Here is a 19614-nt window from a genome sequence, read left to right as displayed (position 1 = left end):
TGTTAATATAGTCTTATTTACTTATTTAAGATTTTATTTTTAAGTAATCTCTGCACCTGTGGGGCTTGAACTTGCAACCCCGAGATGAAGAGTTGCAAGCCCTACTTGCAGAGCCAGCCAGGTGACCCTTAACATACACTCTTGACAAAGGGTGCTTGTTTGTGTACCTGTACTACATGTTTTAATTACAGTCACTTTAGAGAATGTTTCGAAATTTCTTTAACTATTACAGTTGATTTTCCCTCTCTTTTTAAAGTAGACTAATCATAATCATGAGCAAATAATAATTTGGACTCTCCCAATGTTTATGCTCCTTTTTTAGTGACAATGTGGAAGAATAGTTACAGTGATAATAGTACCACCTAATATAGTGGTTCTCAACTTTATGCGCACAGAACTTACCTGAAGGATCTTATTAAAATGCAGATTCAAGTAATTGCACTAGTAGGTATTTACCCAAAGAATGTAAAAATACTAATTCAAAGGGATAATGCACCCTGATGTTTATAGCAGCATTATCTACGATAGCTAAATTTTGCAAACAGCCCAAGTATCCATTGACTGATGAATAAAGATGATATTATATATATATGTATATATATATATATATGGACATACAACAGAATATTAGCCATCAAAAAGAATGAAATCTTGCCATTTGCAATGACATGGATGGAGTTAGAGAGTATAATGCTAAGTGAAGGGATTCCCTGGGTGCCTGCCTTCGGCCCAGGGTATGATCTTGGAGTCCCAGGATCGAGTCCCGCATCGGGCTCCCTGCATTGGGCTCCCTGCAGGAAGCCTGCTTCTCCCTCTGCCTGTGTCTCTGCCTCTCTCTCTGTGTCTCTCATGAGTATAATGCTAAGTGAAATAAATCAGAGAAAGACAAACACCATACGGTTTCACTCATGTGGAATTTAAGAAACAAAATAAGCGAGCAAAGGGGAAAAAAGAGAGAAGGAAATAAAGAAACAGACTCTTTAACTGTAGTAAACAAATTGCTCATTGCCCGAGGCAGGGGATGGATGAAATAGGTGAAGAGGATTAAGGAGTGCACTTGTTGTGAAGAACGCTGGCTCTTGTGTGTAATTGTCGGATCACTATGTTGTACACCTGAAACCAATATTATGCAGTTATGTTAACTAACTGGAATTTTTTTTTATTTTTTGTTTTTTATTTATTTATTTATTTAACTAACTGGAGTTTAAATAAAACAAACAAAAAAAGATGGCATATAAAAAAAATGCAGACTCAGTAGGTCTGGGGTGGGCCTGCGTTTCTGACAAGCCCCTATGTAATGTTGATTTATAGGTTCATAGACCTTACTTTGAGTAACAGGGGGCTAATGTTTGTTAAACATTTCATTCTAGTCCCTGTTCTTAGTGCTTTCTGTGTATGAACTCAGTTAATCATCTTAACTCCACGAGGATTATTATCTACTACTTTACCAACAGAGAAACGGAGACTTGGAGAAATCTGTAACTTGTGCACAGCGACACTACCAGTAAGTGGAAGAGCTAGACCCAGCCCAGGCAGCGTTGGCACCTTCAATCTCTCAAATAGATTTCCTCACCAATACTGGATATTATTTTCTCCTACATGACTCAAATGGTAATACCTTTAGTTTTTGTTTTAAATTAATAGACTTTATTTTTTGAGCAGTTTTATATTTACAAAACTTGAGCAGAAAGTACAGAGAATTCCAGATATCCCCTTACTTCCCCATTCCCCATGACCCCCATTTTCCCTAATATTAATGGCTTGTGTTAGTGGGGTATATTTATTACAGTTGATGAGCCAATATTGATATGTTATTGATTAAAGTCTGTAGTTTACATTAGGGCCCACATTTATTTTGTATAGTTCTGTGGGTTTGGACAAATGCATAATGTCATGTATCTACCATTATAATATCACACAGAATAGTTTCACTGCCTTAAGGATTTTGCTCGCTCCACCTATTCATTTCCTTTCCTCCGTCACCTCCAGCTCCTGCAAACACTTATCTTTTCACCAGCTCCATAATTTTGCCTTTTCCAGAATATGGTATGGTTGGAATTGGACATTAGGCACCTCTTCAGATTGGCTTCCTTCACTTAACAATGGCCGTGTAAGGTTCCTTCCTGTCTTTCTGTAGCTTGGTAGGTCTGTTCTTTTAATCACTAGGTAAATTCTGTTGTCTGGATGTACCTTAGTTTATCCATTTACCTGCAGAAGAACATCTGGGTTGCTTCCAAGTTTTGGCAGTTATGAATAAAGCTGCTGTAAAATCCACCTGCGGGTTTTCCTATAACCTAAGTGTTCTTTTCTTTCTTCTTCTTCTTTTTTTTTTTTTTTTTTTTTTTTAAGATTTTGTTTATTCATTTATGAGAGACACACACAGAGAGAGGCAGAGACACACAGGCAGAGGGAGAAGCAGGCTCCATGCAGGGAGCCGGATGCGGGACTCTATCCTGGGACTCTAGGATCACGCCCTGGGCCAAAGGCAGGCGTTAAACCACTGAGCCACCCAGGGATACCCAAGTAGCCTGAGTTTTGAACTCTTTGGGTAAATACAAAGGAGCATGATTGTTGGATCATATGATGCGTATGTTTAGTTTTGCAAGAAACTGCCAAACTGTCTTCCTAAGTGGCTGTTTGGTTCTGCATTCTTACCAGCAATGACTGAGAGCTCCTGTTGCTCCACATCCTTACTAGCATTGAGTGATGTTGGTGCTTTGGATTTTTGCCATTCTAATAGGGGTATAGTGGTATCTCATTGTTGTTTCAATTTGCAATTCCCCAGTGACATAGGACGTTGAGCATCTTTTCATATGCTTATTTGTTCTCTGTCTATATCTTCATTGGGAGGGTCAGATTCTTTCGCCCACTTTAAAAATTTTTCTGTTTTTTTTTTTTTTTTTTTTTTTTATTGTTGCATTTTACAAGTTCTTGGTGTATTTTGGATACCTGTCCTTAAATCAGATATATGGGTGTTTTGTTTGTTTTATCAAATATATGTTTTGCAAAGATTTTCTCCCAGGTTTCGGCTTGTCTGTGCCTTTAGTTTTTACCATTATGATGATGCTTGCCCTTGAATTGTGACAAATAATGATTAAGAAAGTTTCCTTCTCTTTTTGTCTTTTTCAGAGCGTTTTTCAGGCATGGTATTCAGGGAATCTTTGAAAATTATTTGGCTAAATAAATAGACTAAGCAAGGCATGTCTGTTTTGTTCTGGATACTTAAGAACACATTCCTTATGGTGCTGTATTTAAGAATGTAATTGAAAATTTAATTCCCAATCCTTGTGAATAGTTTACTCTTCCTCCTTCCCTGATCTCTTGTCTCTTTAATGTTTATGTTGATTGCTTGTCCAGCATCCTAATCTCATTCTGGCTTGATCTTTACTTTAGTGACTGTCTCTCCACTTGTCTGTAGCAGTCTATTCTTGGGGCTGGACAGACCGCCACCTCTGGAGTCATAAATGTGGAAATTTTGCTCTCTGAACACAATTTCCTGTCTTTTTAGTTGTGCCATTTGCTGAACTTAAGTGTCTGATTTCACTGAGGCCTCCAGCCCCTGAAATCTTGCCTGTCTCCAAATGTGTGACACTCTTCCTGGCATCACTTTCGTCCACGTGGACATAGTTGGTCACTTTCAATGAGTCAGAAGTATCCTCAGTTCTCCTGCAGCTTTGTTCTGCTGTCCCACATGCCGTGCACATCTCCAGCTGAGGATTAACAATACTGCCCATTTTCCGTGTTCCTGCTTTAGGGCCTGAAGAAATGATGGAATTGTGTTTATTTGTCCAGTTGCCAGTGCGTGAGTTCTGCCCTCATCTGTGCCTCTTATTGTTAGTAGCCCTCGTACCCGTGTGGAGCTGATTTCTTTTCTCCTTTGCCAGAATGACTGTCCTTTCCAAATCTTTACCCCTTTTTGGTGAGCTCACGTTCACCTTCCTCTATCACAAGATTCCATACTGAAACAAGCCTAAAAAAAAAAAAAAAGAAAAAAAGAAAACCAAAGAAATCTGTTATTTCTTGTATCATACCTTCTGTTACTCAGATAAAGAGAACATTCCTAAGTTTCACATGCCATTTCTAGTTGTCCAGTCTCCTCTCTCCTCTCTGAGCCCCATCTCCATTGGCCTTTTGTCAAATTCTTCACATGCCATACATACTCTTTCTTAGCATTGAGTCTTTTTGTCCATCCTTTCCTCTGCCAGACAGATTTTCTCTTTCACTGTTTAATTCACATTCATCTTTGGCACTTAATTTATATGTCACTTCCTCAAAGAGGCTTTTCCTGACCTTCTATTTGCCTGAAGACAGATTAGACTCCCCCCTGAAATAATAGTAATGAGACCAACAAGAATAATAGCAGCAAACATGGTATTTATTCTATGCTGGTACTGTTCTAAGCACTTTATATATATGAGCTTTTAAATTTTTAAAAAAATCTTCACATCAACCCTATGAGTTAGATAGATGGGTAAATAAATAGGACCTAAAATTATCCCCATTTTATAGAGGAGGAAACCAAAGTACAGAGTGTTGTCACTTGACCCAAGTCACACAACCATTTGGCAGCAGAGCTGGGATTTTCACGCAGCCATCAGGCCTCAGAGCCCGTGTTCTAAACCGCTGTGCTGTAATATAATGCTAATTATGATGGTGTAATTTTGGTTAATGTCCACCTTTCTTGGTAGGCTGTTAGTTCCTGGAGTTCAGAGATTGCACCTATGTGGTTAATTTTTGATTGTCCAGTGCCTTGAACAGAACCCAGCAGCAAGTAGGCTGTGACAGATCCAATCAGCTAGCCATTCTGCTTAAGTGAGTGAGTAAAAAGAAGCTTTTGGTGTGAGCATCTTCAGATTCTGTACCTTCTGCTTCCACATACTCAGCACCCTGGATCGAAAAAATAGGTGCTTGCATTTATTTATTTATTTATTTATTTATTTATTTATTTATTTATTTATTTATGATTTTATTCATGAGAGACACAGAGAGAGAGGCAGAGAGACAGGCAGAGGGAAAAGCAGGCTCCATGCAGGAAGCCTGATGTGGGACTCGATCTCTGGTCTCCAGGATCAGGCCCCGGGCCGAAGGCAGGCGCCAAACCTCTGAGCCACCCAGGGATCCCAAGGTGCTCACATTTATTTCAAAAGTAATCCCTGGGCAGCCCCAGTGGCTTAGTGGTTTAGCGCTGCCTTCGGCTGGGGTGTGAATCCTGGAGTCCTAGGATCGAATCCCACGTCGGGCTCCCTGTGGGGAGCCTGCTTCTCCCTCTGCCTGTGTCTCTGCCTCTGTCTCTCTCTCTCTCTGTGTCTCTCATGAATAAATAAATAAAAATCTTTAAAAAAACAACAACAAAAGTTAATCCCTCTATCTGTTGACTTTCTCTATCCTCGGGGTAATATCTGTACTTTGTGGCTAAGGAGAACTAGTGTCAATGTCCATAAACTGAGTGTCCTTCATCTTCTCTGTCCCTTAACGTTTCTCACCTTTCCAGAGGTGTTGGCTACGAGCCAGCAAAGTGTGTATCTTCTGAGCAGGCACAGACTGTGTGGTCGCTTAAATACACAAAAGGGAGTGTATGTAATATGCACAGTAGTTTAAGTTTGCTTTTATATTAAAAATTAACTTCCAGTATTGAATTATAGTTTTGCAAGCTGTCACCATTGAGGGCAGCTAGGTAAAGGGTACATGGGATCTCTATTACTTTTTAAAGTTACATGTGACTCCAATTATTTCAAAATAAAAAGTTTAAATAAGATATTAAATTATGGAGACCTCTCCACGTCAGCATATAACGTGCTGACTTCTAACTAACTACACAAGACTCCATTGTATAGATGAGCATTTCTTTATTTTACCTTTCCCCTACTGATGGACTGGTAAGCTATTTTTTTTTTTTTTTTTCATTTTTACCAACTGCTACAGGGGGAACAGCCTTGCGTTCATAGCTTTTTCCTTGCTTGGGGATATACGCACGGACAAATTTTAGAAAAGGAGAGGGGATCAAAAGATAGATGCATTTGGAATTTTGATGAAAGCTGACAGGCTGCTCTCCAAACCAGTTTATACTTTCATCAGCAGTTAGGATAGAGCCTGTTCTTCTGCATTTACCTGCACTATCCTGATCCTGTTCCTCTATCTTTTCTTTGGGATTTGAAAAAAAAATTAATTAGTCCTCTTCCATTGAATATTTCTCCTTCTCTGTTGGCTCTTTGCTGTCTGCTCATCCTCTGTCAAATCCTCCTCATTGATAAGACTTTCCTTTAATACCTAAGTGCTTGACTTGTATTTATTTCTTATATGACAACCCTAAGAGGTAGTTCCTGTTGTTATTCCCATTTTACAGGTAAGGAAGCTGAGAGATAGAGAAGTTAAGTGATTTGCCCAAGGTCACCCAGATAGTGAGGAGCTGGAAAATGATATAGTTGGTCTGACAGCAGAGCCTGTGCCCTAACCACCACACTCTAAGAAGGGGTCGAGAAACTTTATTGCCAGCTGCTCAAATCTATCCTGCGGCCTGTTTTTCATATAACCCAGCCAATATGCTTTTTACATTTTTAAAGGTTTTTTTTTTTTTTTTTAAAGGGACAGTGTGTGACCCACAAAGCCTAGAGAAAAATTTACTTATTAAATGAGATTGTTTTTGTGAAATTATTTAGCATAGCACGGGGTCTTAATAATAGCTTTGGAAACGGGGCATTATTGGCATTATCATCACCCGGTTTCTATGCCACCTCTTTCTGCTCCTGTAAGCTTAGGGCGGTCTGGGTGCCTTCATTGAACTGCTCTGGGAGGGGTTTTTAGTGCCGTGTAGCCAATACTCTTATCCAATTGAAACTTTGGTTCTGAGTTCTTGTATCATTTGATGCTAACTACCCTTTTCTTTTGCAAATTGTTTTTACTTTACCTTTTAAAACCGGAGTGCCTTCTGTGTTTGCTTTTTCTCCACCAGTACACTACTACTTCATAAGGTCCTTTGGTACTCTTTCTCTACCAGCTTTATAAGGGATGGTATTCTTCTGGATTCAGTCCTTGGTGCCCCCTCCCTGCCTTCTGCCCCACTTCCTCTTCCTTTCCCTCCTCTGAATCATGGAGCCCTGCATTTGGATGGGATTCCATCCTTCTCTGTCTGAGCAGCCTCTCTTGGTTTCTTTCTCTTTAAGAATCGAGAATAGTAGTGCCCACCTCAGGATTGTGTTGATTAAATGAAACCATGAATGTAAAACCCTCAAACCGTGTCTCATTGGCAGCAAGAGCTTAATAAATAATAGCAATAGGAATAGTAATAATTGTATAGCTGTGTTGCTGTTCTAACTCAGTACCTCTGGCACTTCCACCGTTCCTCACGTCCACATAGAGATACTTAGTCACCTGCTAGAGACCCACACTGAGACACTTCCCTAGATGCTCTCAACTCTTTCTCTGGCTTCAGTGTTGAGTGGCCATGGCCTTAATTAAATCACTTATTTTCTGCCAGTCTTAGTTTCTCCATTTTTGAAATGGCAATGATAATAGGAACTCACCTTATTAACATTGAATGAGATCGTTCTTTTTTTTTTTTGAGATCGTTCTTCTAAAAGTATTGAGCATAGCACTGGCGTGCTCTAACTAACAGCTTCAGAAATATTAGAAGGGTGCCTGGCTGGCTCAGTTGGTAGCACATGCAACTCTTGATCTCGGAGTCATAAGTGCAAGCCCCACATCATGGGGTAGAGTTTACCTTAAAAAAAAAAAAAAGAAATATTAGAGCCATCATGACCATTAGTATCAGTGTTATTATTATCATTCATTCATTCATTCAATCATTCATTCATTCATTTATAATTCCTGAGAAACAGAGAGAGACAGAGGCAGAGGGAGAAGCAAGGCTCCATGCAGGGAGCCTGATGTGGAACTTGATCCCTGGACTGTGTGCAGGATCATGCCCTGAGCCAAAGGCAGATGCTCAACTGCTGAGCCACCCAGGTATCCCATTATTACTCCTCTTAAAATTTGATCTTCCTTTTGCCCTGTTCTGCTCAGAACAGGAGCCTCAGCTTTTTCCATCTGTCTTCTCTTCCTGATCCTTTACAGGCAATTAGTCACCAAGTACTGTTGATTCTACCTCAGAAGCATTTGCTCACATTCATCCACTCCTTATCATTTCTTGACAGAGTTATTGTGTAACCTTCTAATTGGTCTCCTGGCCTCTGGGCCACCTTCCACCTTTCATCCAGATTTATCTTTATTGAAGACAGATCTGCTCACATCACTCAGGAGTAAAGGCTTCAGATGAGCCCCTCTTACCTGAAATATAAAGCCTGCAAGGCCCATAACACCCCAGTCTTTTATGGCCCCCTCTCTTGTCCCTGGAACCTAGGAGTCCTCCATGAGAAGATGATGCTTCTGACTATTCCTTGACTGTACCAGGCACTCTAAAATCTTATCTGGTACCAGGAGGGATTGCTCCTCCTTCATTCTTATTGCTTAGAGTGCAGTCCCTCCACCCACTCCCGGCAAATAAGCAACCCTCCAATCCAGATACCTTAATCTGTCTTGGGAATGCTTGGTGGCCCTTCTGTGATGAGCCTCAAAAGATGCCATGCTCTCTTTGGTCTGGACTGTCCTTCATTAATAATTCAGTAATGCCCAACATTAATTGGTCCTTCATTAATGGTCAGTATGGTGGGCCGTTCAGTCCCACCTGAGTTAGGAGCCAGACTGGCTTGGTTAATCATGTGCCTGTAGAACTGGGGTAAAAGTGTTCAACCTATCTGTGCTTCAGTTTTCCAATCTATAAAAAGTGGATATTAGTCTTGTTGTGAGAATAGTGAATTAATATAGGGAAAATGCTCTGAATAGGCCCTGTGCAGACTAAGTACTTCATCAGTATTGGCTGTTGTTATCATTATCACCATTGCCGTCGTCATTGTCATCATGATCATGATGCTTTTTGATCTCTTAATAAGCATCTCTTACATACCTCTGTAATGACATTAACTGCTTTGTATTACATTCACTTTTTTGTGTATGTTTCCCAGTAGACTATGGCTTCTTTGAGGGTAGGACTGTTGCAACCATCTGTGTCATCAGTATCCAGTACACAGTGGACCCTGAGTAAACATTCAATCAGTTTTGCTGTTTGCTCAGCCTATAATAAAGTCCTGGATCCTCCTGCATTTCAACAGTCAGTATCTCACATCTTCTGGAAATGATTACTTTCTGAAAGTATGGCATTAGAGACACAAAACTGTTTTAGGACCTCAATAGGCTCTTCTACCAGAAATTTACTATAACAAATGAAGCTTCCATTTGAAGTGGACAGAGTGCAGCTGATAGTGTTGCAGTCTTTGGGCGGAAGTTTCTCCCAAAGTGGAAGAGAGCTTCTAATGTTGTTTGTTAAAGGGACACAGTCCAAAGCTAGAAAGTCTACTTGTTATCAGATCTTTTTTTTTTTTGATATAAGTAGAATTGTTTCTGCCTTTTTAACTTTATTTTTTTTTTAAAGATTTTACTTATTTATTCCTGAGAGACACCCACACACAGAGGCAGAGACACAGGCAGAGAGAGAAGCAGGCTCCATGCAGGGAGCCCTATGCGGGACTCGATCCCGGGACTCGATCCTGGGACTCGATCCCGGGACTCCAGGATCATGCCCTGGGCTGAAGGCAGGCGCTATACCGCTGAACCACCCAGGCATCCCCAACTTTATTCTTATAAGCCTGTTGAAGATCAAAATGTTAAAACTTCACCCTTTTAGTGATTCAGAGAAGAGATTTCTTTATTGTAAACATGATCTGGAGCTCAGAATGAAGCCAGATATGGGATCTTTATAGACAAGTCCAGAGCATTAAGTCATTAAGCTCCATATAGTCTGGTTACACTGCCAACCCCAACACCTCCCCAGGCCTGGGCTATTGTAATGGTAACTGATCTTTCTGCCTTTAGGCTCTTCCCTCCAGTCTGTCCTCTCTGCTGCTGCCATATTAATCTCTCAAAAGCCTTGCTTTATTTTTCTCATGTATTATAAAAAAAAAATCTTCCAAGGGTCTCTCATTGCAGACAAGGTGAGTTCAAAACCATAGCTTGACATTCAGGATGCTCTACAGTCTGACTCGTGTTCTACCTTCTTTTCCACTGTACCCTGGAATGAACTTTGTGGCTTATCTGGGCCAGTAGTGATTCCTGTGATGTGAATTGCATTTTTATTTTTTGACCTACTCAGAGTAGTTTCCATGCTTTTTCCATTTTCCTTTTGAAATTCTGCCTCTCTTTTAAGAGCTGTATTTGAAAACCTTTTTATTTTTAAATAATTATAGATAGACTCACAGGAAATTGCAGAATAGTACATAGTGTCCTGTGTTCTTTCCCCCAGCTTGCCCCAATGATGATATATTGTATGATTGTAGTATAAGATCCACTTTAAAACTCCATTTTGAATAATAATCTAGGAGAAAAAAAAACCTGTTCCTTCATTCTTAGTTAGGTGGGTGATCAAGCTGAATAGTACGGTGTCTGGTCCTTGAATGGAAAAGGGTATGGCCATGTGGTATCAGAAGACTGATTTTATCTGCCTTTATGAACTGGCCTTGAGGATAATTCCAAAACAGAAATTTCCAAAAGTGGAATGGGTTTATAACCTCCTTACGTAATTAAGTGGGGGTATGGTACTCATTTATGAGATGCAAATATTCTAGTCTGTTGGTTAAGCTAGTTTCAATATTTGATAGCCATACCATTTATATTCTCTTTTAATACTTCTGTTCTTCCTAGAGATTATGTATTTGTAAAATAAACTAGTTGTTGAAACACATTGGATCCGTGAAATAAAAAAGTTTATTTTCCTCATGCTCATTTTTTTAAAGGAAGGCAAAAAGATTTGTAAAGGAAAAGATTTCAGGAAATAAAGCTTATTTTCCAAACTGGAACCCTCATACGTTGCTAGTGGGAATATAAAATGGTATAGCCACTTTGGAAAAACAGGTTGGCAGTTCCTCAAAAAGTTAAACATAGACCATATGACCCAGCTATTCTACTGCTAGGTATATACCCAAGAAATTAAAAGCATATGTTAACACAAAACATGTACACAAATGTTCATAGCAACATTATTCACAATAACCAAAAAGTGGAAACAACATGAATACCTATCAACTGATGAATGGATAAACAAAATGTGATCTTTCCATACAGTGGAATATATATCAGCCATAAAAAGGAGTGAGGCAATGATGATACAGCAATGTGAATGAACCTGAAAACACTGGGCTCAGTGAAAGAAGCGAGGCACAAAGGGCCACATAGTGTATGATTCTAATGTCTACAATAGGCAACTCCATAGAGATAGAAAGTAGATGAGTGGTTGCTAGGAGCTACAGGAGGAGGATTGACAGAGAAAGGAGGAGAGTGACTGCTAATGGATGTAGAATTTCCTTTTGGGGTGATGAAAATATTCTGGGATTAGACAGTGGTGATGATTGTGCACAGTCTTCTGAATATACTAAAAACCATTGAATTGTATATTTTAAAAGGGTGAATTTTATAGTATATGAATTATATTCAAAAAAATTATTCTTCATTTGCCAGTATCCGATTTTGTTGTAGTTTGGAGCAATACTTGTTTGCTTGGTGTGGCGGTACATGTATATGAGGTTTCCTACATTTTGAGCCCAAGTGAGGCAAGAGATTTTTGGGAAAAGGGAATAACTTTGCCAGCCGTAAGCCTGATAACTGCTCATTGCCCTGTGACCCACCCTAGTGGGCAGAGTAGAGGTAGAAGCAGATCAGTCAGATAAGGTTGGAATTAACGTCTTTTCAGTTCTACGCAAATTTGTTAGCACATGGATCAAGAAGTATTTTAAACAAAGCAGGTTCTGACCTGTTAAATTTGTTAGGTTGAAGTTCCTGCCATTCTGTATTGGATGTGAACCTCACAGATCTTTTTTAGTAGATACTGGGAGATAGAAGTCTTGCCTCATTAAAGAATTAGAGGGAAAGTTTTTTTTTTTTTTTTTTTTACCTGTACAGTTACATGCATTTTAATTAATTTTTAAAAGGTGAATCAATCTGGTTTTTTGTCTAGGTGTTGAAAACAGGATTTTCACCAATGCCATACTTATTTTTTCCATATTTGCATAGAAAGCCTTTTTGTTTTTCTCAAATTAATCTGTTTGTGGTGTAAAAGTCATAGTATATATAGGAATGGTACCAAGATGGTAGCTGTCCTGAACCAGTACGCTTTGGCAGACTGAGCTATATGTAGGTTATAAAAAATAAATCGTATTGCCATATCTGAATAAGGCTTTAATCTTACTTAAATAAATGTATGACAGATGGGGAAAAAGTAGTATGATCTGCCTAATGGTAGGTAACAGCCACTGAGTCTTACTATCTGCCAGGCAGTGTTGTCAGTGTTTTATATTCATCATCTCACCGAATCCTCACAGCTGACTTAATCATTTGATTTAAAAAAAGTAAGAAAGAAAAAAAAAAAAAGTAAGAAAGAAAGCAAATCAGTACAACATAGATGTTCTTAGTGACTGACATTTTTTCTTAAACTGTTTTAACGCAACAAAGACTTACTGAGTTCTAATAAATGAACCTAGCTGTGTGTGTTGGAGGACCGGTCTTCAAACCGTGGTACGTGTCTAGAGGTATCTAGGCTGGGTGGTTTTAAGAAAGTCAATTTCCTGGGTCTCAACATTCATTTACGCTCTTTCCTGAAATTGATTTGTCTGAAGACAATATCCACCTGATCTTCCTTCTTTCCTACCCTCCCTTTAGCCCTGGTCCTTCTTACAGTTGACAAAAGAAAAAGCCTTATTTTCTTTCATCCTGAGTCTCACCATTGTGTGTTTCTTTGAGGTATAAAATCCTCCAGGGTTCCAACAAAGAGATAGTGAAAACATTGGCATCAAGCGTGAAGCTTCCTTTTGTCAAGGTGTAGATCATCTTTCGTACATTTTATTAAGACCTGCAACTCCAAAAAAGGAAGTTCCTTTTTATGTTTACTTATCAAAATCTGTAATATATTTGCATTGTTTTCATCAGTTATATACTACTAATAATACTAACAGGAACTCAATCTAAAGGAAATACTTTAAGGAAATAAAAAATAATTCACATGCATATTTTTGTTACAGGATTCCTAAGTATGATAAAATAAATTATGCTAAAATAAGATACTGTGGAGGAAAAGGAGAAATCTAATTCAAGGAGAAAAAGAAATAATATTTTATATAAGAAAGGAAAATGCTACTCTTATAGTTTTAAAATGGAGGATGGTGGGTATCCAGTTGCTCAAGTGTTTAGATTTCATTGGCTGCATTTAAATTAGTGATATAATTGTATTATTACTTAGATGTCAGTTTCATATTGGCATATAGTACTCTATAAAGGAAAGTTCAGCCTCTGTAATGATTGAAAGTTTTAATGAAAAGTTTTATATATCATCTTAAACATATTCAGTATATTCTTATTTTTCCCCTCTTGGTTTGATTTTTGGGGGTGTTTGAGCAAAACTTTTTGAAGGATAGTATTCTACAAGATATAGAGATCCAGAGGAAACAATCTCTCTCACCCCCGCCCCCCCGGCAGGGGAAACAATTTCTGCCCTCAAGTAGCACCATAGTTGAATGATGGAGTGGGGATATATATATACATAATTTGGCTTAAATAAAGCCTTTATGGGGCATATTTTGCTGCTTATTGACATGGGCATTGTGCCTTGGTATTGCATCATGCTTATTAAAATGACCTTTGAATAGTGATTTAGCTCATATGTACTCTGTTTCCACATAGGCTATTGTGTAGAACAGAGAGGAATTGTTTCTTTCAAAAGACAGAAGGATAGGAAAAGTGCCCACTGCACTTGCCACCGATGAATAGAAGGTCTCTCTGTTGTTGTTGAGTTCCTGTGGTCATGAAGGGCACGAGACAGGGAATCAGGAGACCCTAGTTGTCCTGACTCGAGCACGGGCCATGTGACCTTGACCAAATCACTTCACACATTTGAACTCCAATTTCTTCACAGGAAAAAAAATTTTAACTGGGTGATCTTATAGCTCCCCAAATTTAGAATCCATCAGTTGATTTTATACATTTTTACACAGTGCATTAGTTGTAGAAGTGGTAGCTGTAGCAAGCGTTAAGAAAGAGATGCCAAAATAGTGTGGCGGATTACTTGCTCATTGTAAGTGATGTTGTAGAGAAGGATAGTTAACTACTCGTTAGTTATCTGACATGTGACTGAGACCATCTGTTATAATGGCCTGTCAGAAGTGTAGTGAGACTCACCACAGCCCTTTTTTACTTAAAATTTTAAAAAGGGAGAATTTTCCTACATGTTTGAGAATTAGAACAAATGCTACACAGGATTAGTAACTGAGAATCCCTATTTTAGCTTCATACCAGTGCCTTTAGTGAAAGCCACGTATTTGTACTGTGTTGGCAGAATATTAAACTGGATTATGGATTACAGACAGCTCCAGGCCTTGCTCTTTATAGGTCAGAGGCGTAAACCAATAGAGCAATTACTGTTCACCCTTGTCGTGGATGGGGCCTCCTAGCTTCTTTATGGAGCTAAAGTGAGACTCTCTGGAGTAGTTCCACCCGAATGGCTTTGCTGGGGGCTTATGAGGCTTACATTCTGAAACCGATACTCTTGTAGTACAAGAATAACTACAAACTGATGTGGAATTAGGAGGCCATGAGGGGAGAAGCCATATGCAGCTCTCATTCTCGAAAGTCCCTTGGCTGATGAACAGAAATTTTTCCCGTCAGTAAGCAGTATTCGGTTATATATTGACAGAGCCTCTCTAAACAACTTTTAGAATAGAAGACTCTCTCTGTCTTGTGCCTTTGGAAGCTAAGAAGAATCTTGAAGTGTGCAGAATTAGCTAGTTGAACATACACATGGATGTTATCTGTTGAATCTATAGTCTTCATTTGTTATGTTTGTTCTTGAACATGATCTCCATTGTTTGCGGCCAAGAGAGAGAACTGAATCAGTGCTTAAAGACTGATTTGCAGGTGTTATTGTCTTTTAGTTATGATCCTCAGTAGTGGAGAGTTTGGTTTGCTTTATTTAAGTAGAGACTTAGATTGGACCCCCAATTTTTTACTCTTTTTTTTTTTGACAGTACAAAATGTGGGGGTGAAGAGGTCCATCTTGAAAGTGACCAGGCTTGTACCTTTTGATGCTGAGGAGGGAAAAATGTTTCCTGGTAGTTTATTGCATTTCTATCATTGAATCTCAAAGTCAGCAGTTTACTTTTTATTTAGTAGTATGCCTTGGCTTGTCTGAATGAGTCATAATTAAACTCTAGTCCCTGGGACTCATGATCTTGTCTAAACAGGAATTATACTACAGAGATACTTGCCGTTGTAGAACTAGGGTGGTACAGGTCTGCTCTGATCCCTGTGATAGGTTTGTTTTTGTTTTTAACCTGTGATAGGTTTTTGTAAATACTCAACTCCTTTGGAAGAACTTTAATAGTTTTCTATATCACCTTCTCCCACTCCCCCAGAGTAGAAAGTGAAAGTGAACAGAAAAATAAGTAAAAATAATGGTTATTAGATTTGAGTTCTGAAGACCCTTTCATCCCCTTTAAGTTCTTTGTATGATGTAAAAATGAAATGATTATTTTGTTCTCCTTGAAAAGATTCAAGGAACAGCACAGTTTTAAAATCAGTTTTGGCATTCCTTTATTTGGTGACAGAGACATTGTCAAGGAGTACCAGCTCAGGGCATGTGGCTTCTGAACCATATCAATCATTAATATTGCTAAGTCTTGCTGTGGTCATTTGACATCAGTATTTCATTGAGCTACAGTTGCACTAGGGCAATAGCCTTAAAGTCAGTAAACATAAATTAAGAATTTGGGTTGCCAGGCACTAAATACTAAGAATGCAAATGTGAATAAAACATTATTTATACCGTGTTTTGTTCCACAAAGGATTTGAAGTGGCTGACAGGAAGTAAATGTAATCATATTGTAAAATACAACAAATTTTCAAAACTAGGGAAAAATAGAAATTAGATTCGGAGGCCAAGATATGGTCAAATAATAAGACACGGACCCTGTGGCCCAGAAGCTCAGTTTAACGTTCATCCCAGAATGACATGATGCAGAAGCTGAGCTTTGTGATGTTCAAGCTATGTTCCGGTGTGGTTAATAGATTTAGCAGGATTATGAAGAGTGCAGGCATTTTTTGGGAACTCCCACAAAAATGTCATCTGGAATTGGTTTTGTAAGTGGTAGTACTTTTGATGTTCAGTGTTATATGAGTTGAATATCACATGGATTTCAGTGTTAGTTTTTAATCTTACTTAAACCTCATTGTGTGTGTGTAGAGGGAGGGGGAGACAGTCTAAGTATCCAGGCTGAGGAGCAGAGGACCGAGTTTCACTTTATATGGTAATGGTTTTTGTTTACATGATAAATATGGATTTAATGTTGAGATGGAAAAAGTAGAAGTGAATTGAAGTGTAAAAATTGTTCTGTTTCCCTTTCTATTTTTCTTGTAGTTATTAAATTTTCTCTTTCCTTGGTTTCTAGAGTTCTTTCATGGCATCTTGGGGTGTGATGCTTTTTGCTGTATCAATAACTACTGTTCCCTCCAATTTCCCAGGTTAGGGAAACTGATCAAATAAATAATTTGTAATTTGAACATAGAGGCTGTTTTGAGGACTCTTGTGGGCATATCGTGGTTTTACAAGGAAAAAGAAAATGTACTGTTCTAAAGGGATATAAAAACACAACTTTATGACAGTAGCTTTAGATTTTATTGGTTCAACAAATATCATTGTTGCACAATACATAATCTTCCAGTGTGGTAGCTAATAAGATACAAAACTGCATAATTACACCAACAGTTATTTTCCTTATAGAATTTGGCGGCTACTAAGTAAACAATTTTTTTACTTATCTTAATTAGCTTAGTTATATGCCATCACTGAAGGAGTCATATTTTCCTTCATGTTGTTGCATTCCACATTTTAGGTTAACAGAGAAAGATATTAATTATTTTTAAAGAGGGCTTGCTCTTACAGCATTTTAGCCAATTGGCTATCCTGAATTAGGATGGTTACTCATATTTAGAGGAAATCCAACTCAGAAAGAAATCCAACTTAGCTGAAAGCATTCAGGTAGCTAGTATGGAGGAAAGCCTAGAATGTAAAATATTTCAAAGCTGTTTTGTTTGTTTGTTTATTTATTTATTTATTTATTTATTTATTTATTTATTTATTTATTTATTTTTAAAGATTTTATTTATTTATTCATGAGAGACAGAGAGGTGCAGAGACATAGGCAGAGAGAGGAGCAGGCTCCATGCAGGGAGCCCGACAACTTGGGACTCAATCCGCTGTGGGAGTCTATCCCGGGTCTCCAGAATCATGCCCTGGGCTGCGCTAAACCGCTGAGCCACCAGGGCTGCCCTCAAGGCTGTTTTAAAATTTATCCTCATTGTTTTTATTCAGCCTTACATATGTTAACTGCCCAAAGGTTCCTGGTTGTGGGACTGATATTTTGGCAAAGGTCTATGTTTTGTCTCAAGTGCTTCAAATGCAGGTTCTGACTTAAAAACCAGACACATGTAGATGTGCAACAAGACACCACTCCAGCCTTCTGTGTTCTTTTTTAACTTGTAACTTAACAAACCATCTGTGTTTCTTTTTTAACTTGTAAGTTGTGTTTGCTAGTGTATTTCACATTTCAACCAATAGAATCTCAAGAATGCAAATGGGAACATATAGAACCTGTCTGTAAATAGGTTTTATTTTCAAGAGTTGGGAGTAACTGTTGACAGCCCTGTGGGTTTGGTGGGAAGGAGTGCTTTGGTGGTTGGGTGGTATCTGCTCCGTGTCAGAATGGGGGGGGGGACGGGGGACTGCAGCATGTGCTCTTTCTCACCTCCCTGCTGTCACTGACTAGCAGTTGAGCGTGTTCTCTGGTCATCGTGAAAGTCCAAAGGCACAAAATAATAATTAAAACAGGGAGTTGGGAGAAATTAAGAGGGCAGAGGCATATAGGACGAAAGTGGGCCAGTAAAGGGAAAAGCACATATGGATGGAAGAGTAGAGAATGGTAAATTGGAAAAAAATTGAAAAAACTTGAAAAAAATAATAAGAATAGACAGGCTCTACCAGTTTCATTTTTTGGAGTAAGAAAGGAAAATACATCTGAGATTTTTAGGCCATTTTGGGCAAGGAAATTAAACATTAATTCAAGGTGTATTGTCAGAGTACATACAGTCTTAAAATTTTTGTTGTTCTCAAGGTACAAAACAGAGTATGATATTCACTCATGGTACTCCTCATGAGTATTTTTTTTTTTTTTTCTTTTTGTCACTTCGGACAGAATAAAAGAGACTTCCAGAGTAGCATGGGTTCTTGGAAAAGTCTTTCTAAAAATAATCATGAGATATCTCTTCCTCTCTCTTTTCATGTGAGATCACATCCCATCTTTTCAGATATTTTATTTTTTTAAAGATTTTATTTTATTTTTTAAATTATTTATTCATGAGAGAGTGAAGAGAGGCAGAGACATAGGCAGAGGGAGAAGCAGGCTCTCTGTGGGGAACCTGATACAGGACTCAATCCCAGGACCCAAGGATCATGACCTGAGCTGAAGGCAGATGCTCAATCACTGAGCCATCCAGGGGCCCCTCAGATATCTTAGTATCAGAGTTTCCCAAACTGAGTTCTGTAGAACACTAGTGTCCCTCCCATGTTTACATACATGTTCTAGGAGGAAAAGGACCATCAAGGAGGTTTGGGAACAAAATAACAAAATGGTAAACAAAATTAATTTCTTTAGATATCTATAGGACATCTGAGCTCTTAAAATACCAGTATGCCTTGTGGATCCCTGAAAAGATAATAAATGGAGTGGAGCATGTAGCTTTTTTTTTCTAATGTATTTATTTATTTATTCAGAGAGAGAGAGAGAGAGAGAGGCAGAGACACAGAGGGAGAAGCAGGCTCCATGCAGGGAGCCTGACGTGGGACTTGATCCCGGGTCTCCAGGATCATACCTTGGGCTGCAGGCGGCGCTAAACCGCTGTGCCACCGGGGCTGCCCAGCTCTTTTCAAATTTAGTTGACCACCATACAGTTTGAGAAAAGCTGGTATATATAATTGAGTTAACCAGTAAGCCTGGCTTTGTATAGTAGCTTTGCTTTATTTTTTTCTTTCTTACTTTACTTCCCTACCCCCTCGCAAATTGGGGGGATTCTCTGCTGTCTCATTTCCATATGTGTATTTCACTTGGGGAGAATATTAATACTAGTTTACATTTATCTACCTATGTACTGAGTTCTGTCTAAGACTAGTCAGCACTGGTTCAGGTGGATCGTGGGAATGGTAGAGAGGAGTATGCGGAGAGATGGTAGGATGTGTGTAGTCGCAAAGGTACATTGCTGTGCTGGAAACCATAGAGGCCTTGGAGTCTAAAGACCTGGCTAGGAGTTCTAGCTTCCTCACTTATTAGCAATTCAGGCAAGTTTCTTAACTCTTCTACACCTCTGTTTACCCTTTTTTTTTTTTTTTTTTTTATTTATGATAGAGAGAGAGAGGCAGAGACACAGGCAGAGGGAGAAGCAGGCTCCATGCACCAGGAGCCCGACGTGGGATTC

The 19614-nt window shown here is 38.8% G+C and overlaps 1 protein-coding gene and 1 long non-coding RNA gene across 10 annotated transcripts in view; one reads left to right on the top strand and one right to left on the bottom strand.

Annotated features, from left to right (window-relative positions):
- Positions 1-19614, top strand: part of SIK3 (SIK family kinase 3) — a 245268-nt gene that overhangs the window by 31540 nt on the left and 194114 nt on the right. The window contains exon 1 of one of the 9 annotated variants that reach the window (XM_077893652.1): positions 1590-1611. The exons of the other annotated variants lie outside the window; for them this stretch is intronic. Within the exon in view, the coding sequence (XP_077749778.1) occupies positions 1600-1611 (12 nt within the window). The 5' untranslated portion in view covers positions 1590-1599. Of the gene's footprint in view, positions 1-1589; positions 1612-19614 lie in introns of those variants that run through there. 9 annotated transcript variants of the gene reach the window in all.
- Positions 2353-8094, bottom strand: LOC144311319 (uncharacterized). The gene is made up of 3 exons (XR_013376905.1): positions 7978-8094; positions 7521-7717; positions 2353-3970 (listed from the first exon to the last, which is right to left on the bottom strand). It is a non-coding gene; the product is annotated as an uncharacterized LOC144311319 (long non-coding RNA).

Source organism: Canis aureus, chromosome 3 (genome assembly GCF_053574225.1).
Source record: "Canis aureus isolate CA01 chromosome 3, VMU_Caureus_v.1.0, whole genome shotgun sequence".
Lineage (NCBI taxonomy): Eukaryota > Metazoa > Chordata > Mammalia > Carnivora > Canidae > Canis > Canis aureus.
The sequence above is the reverse complement of the archived record's forward strand: the minus strand, read 5'-3'. Positions and strand labels throughout refer to the sequence as shown.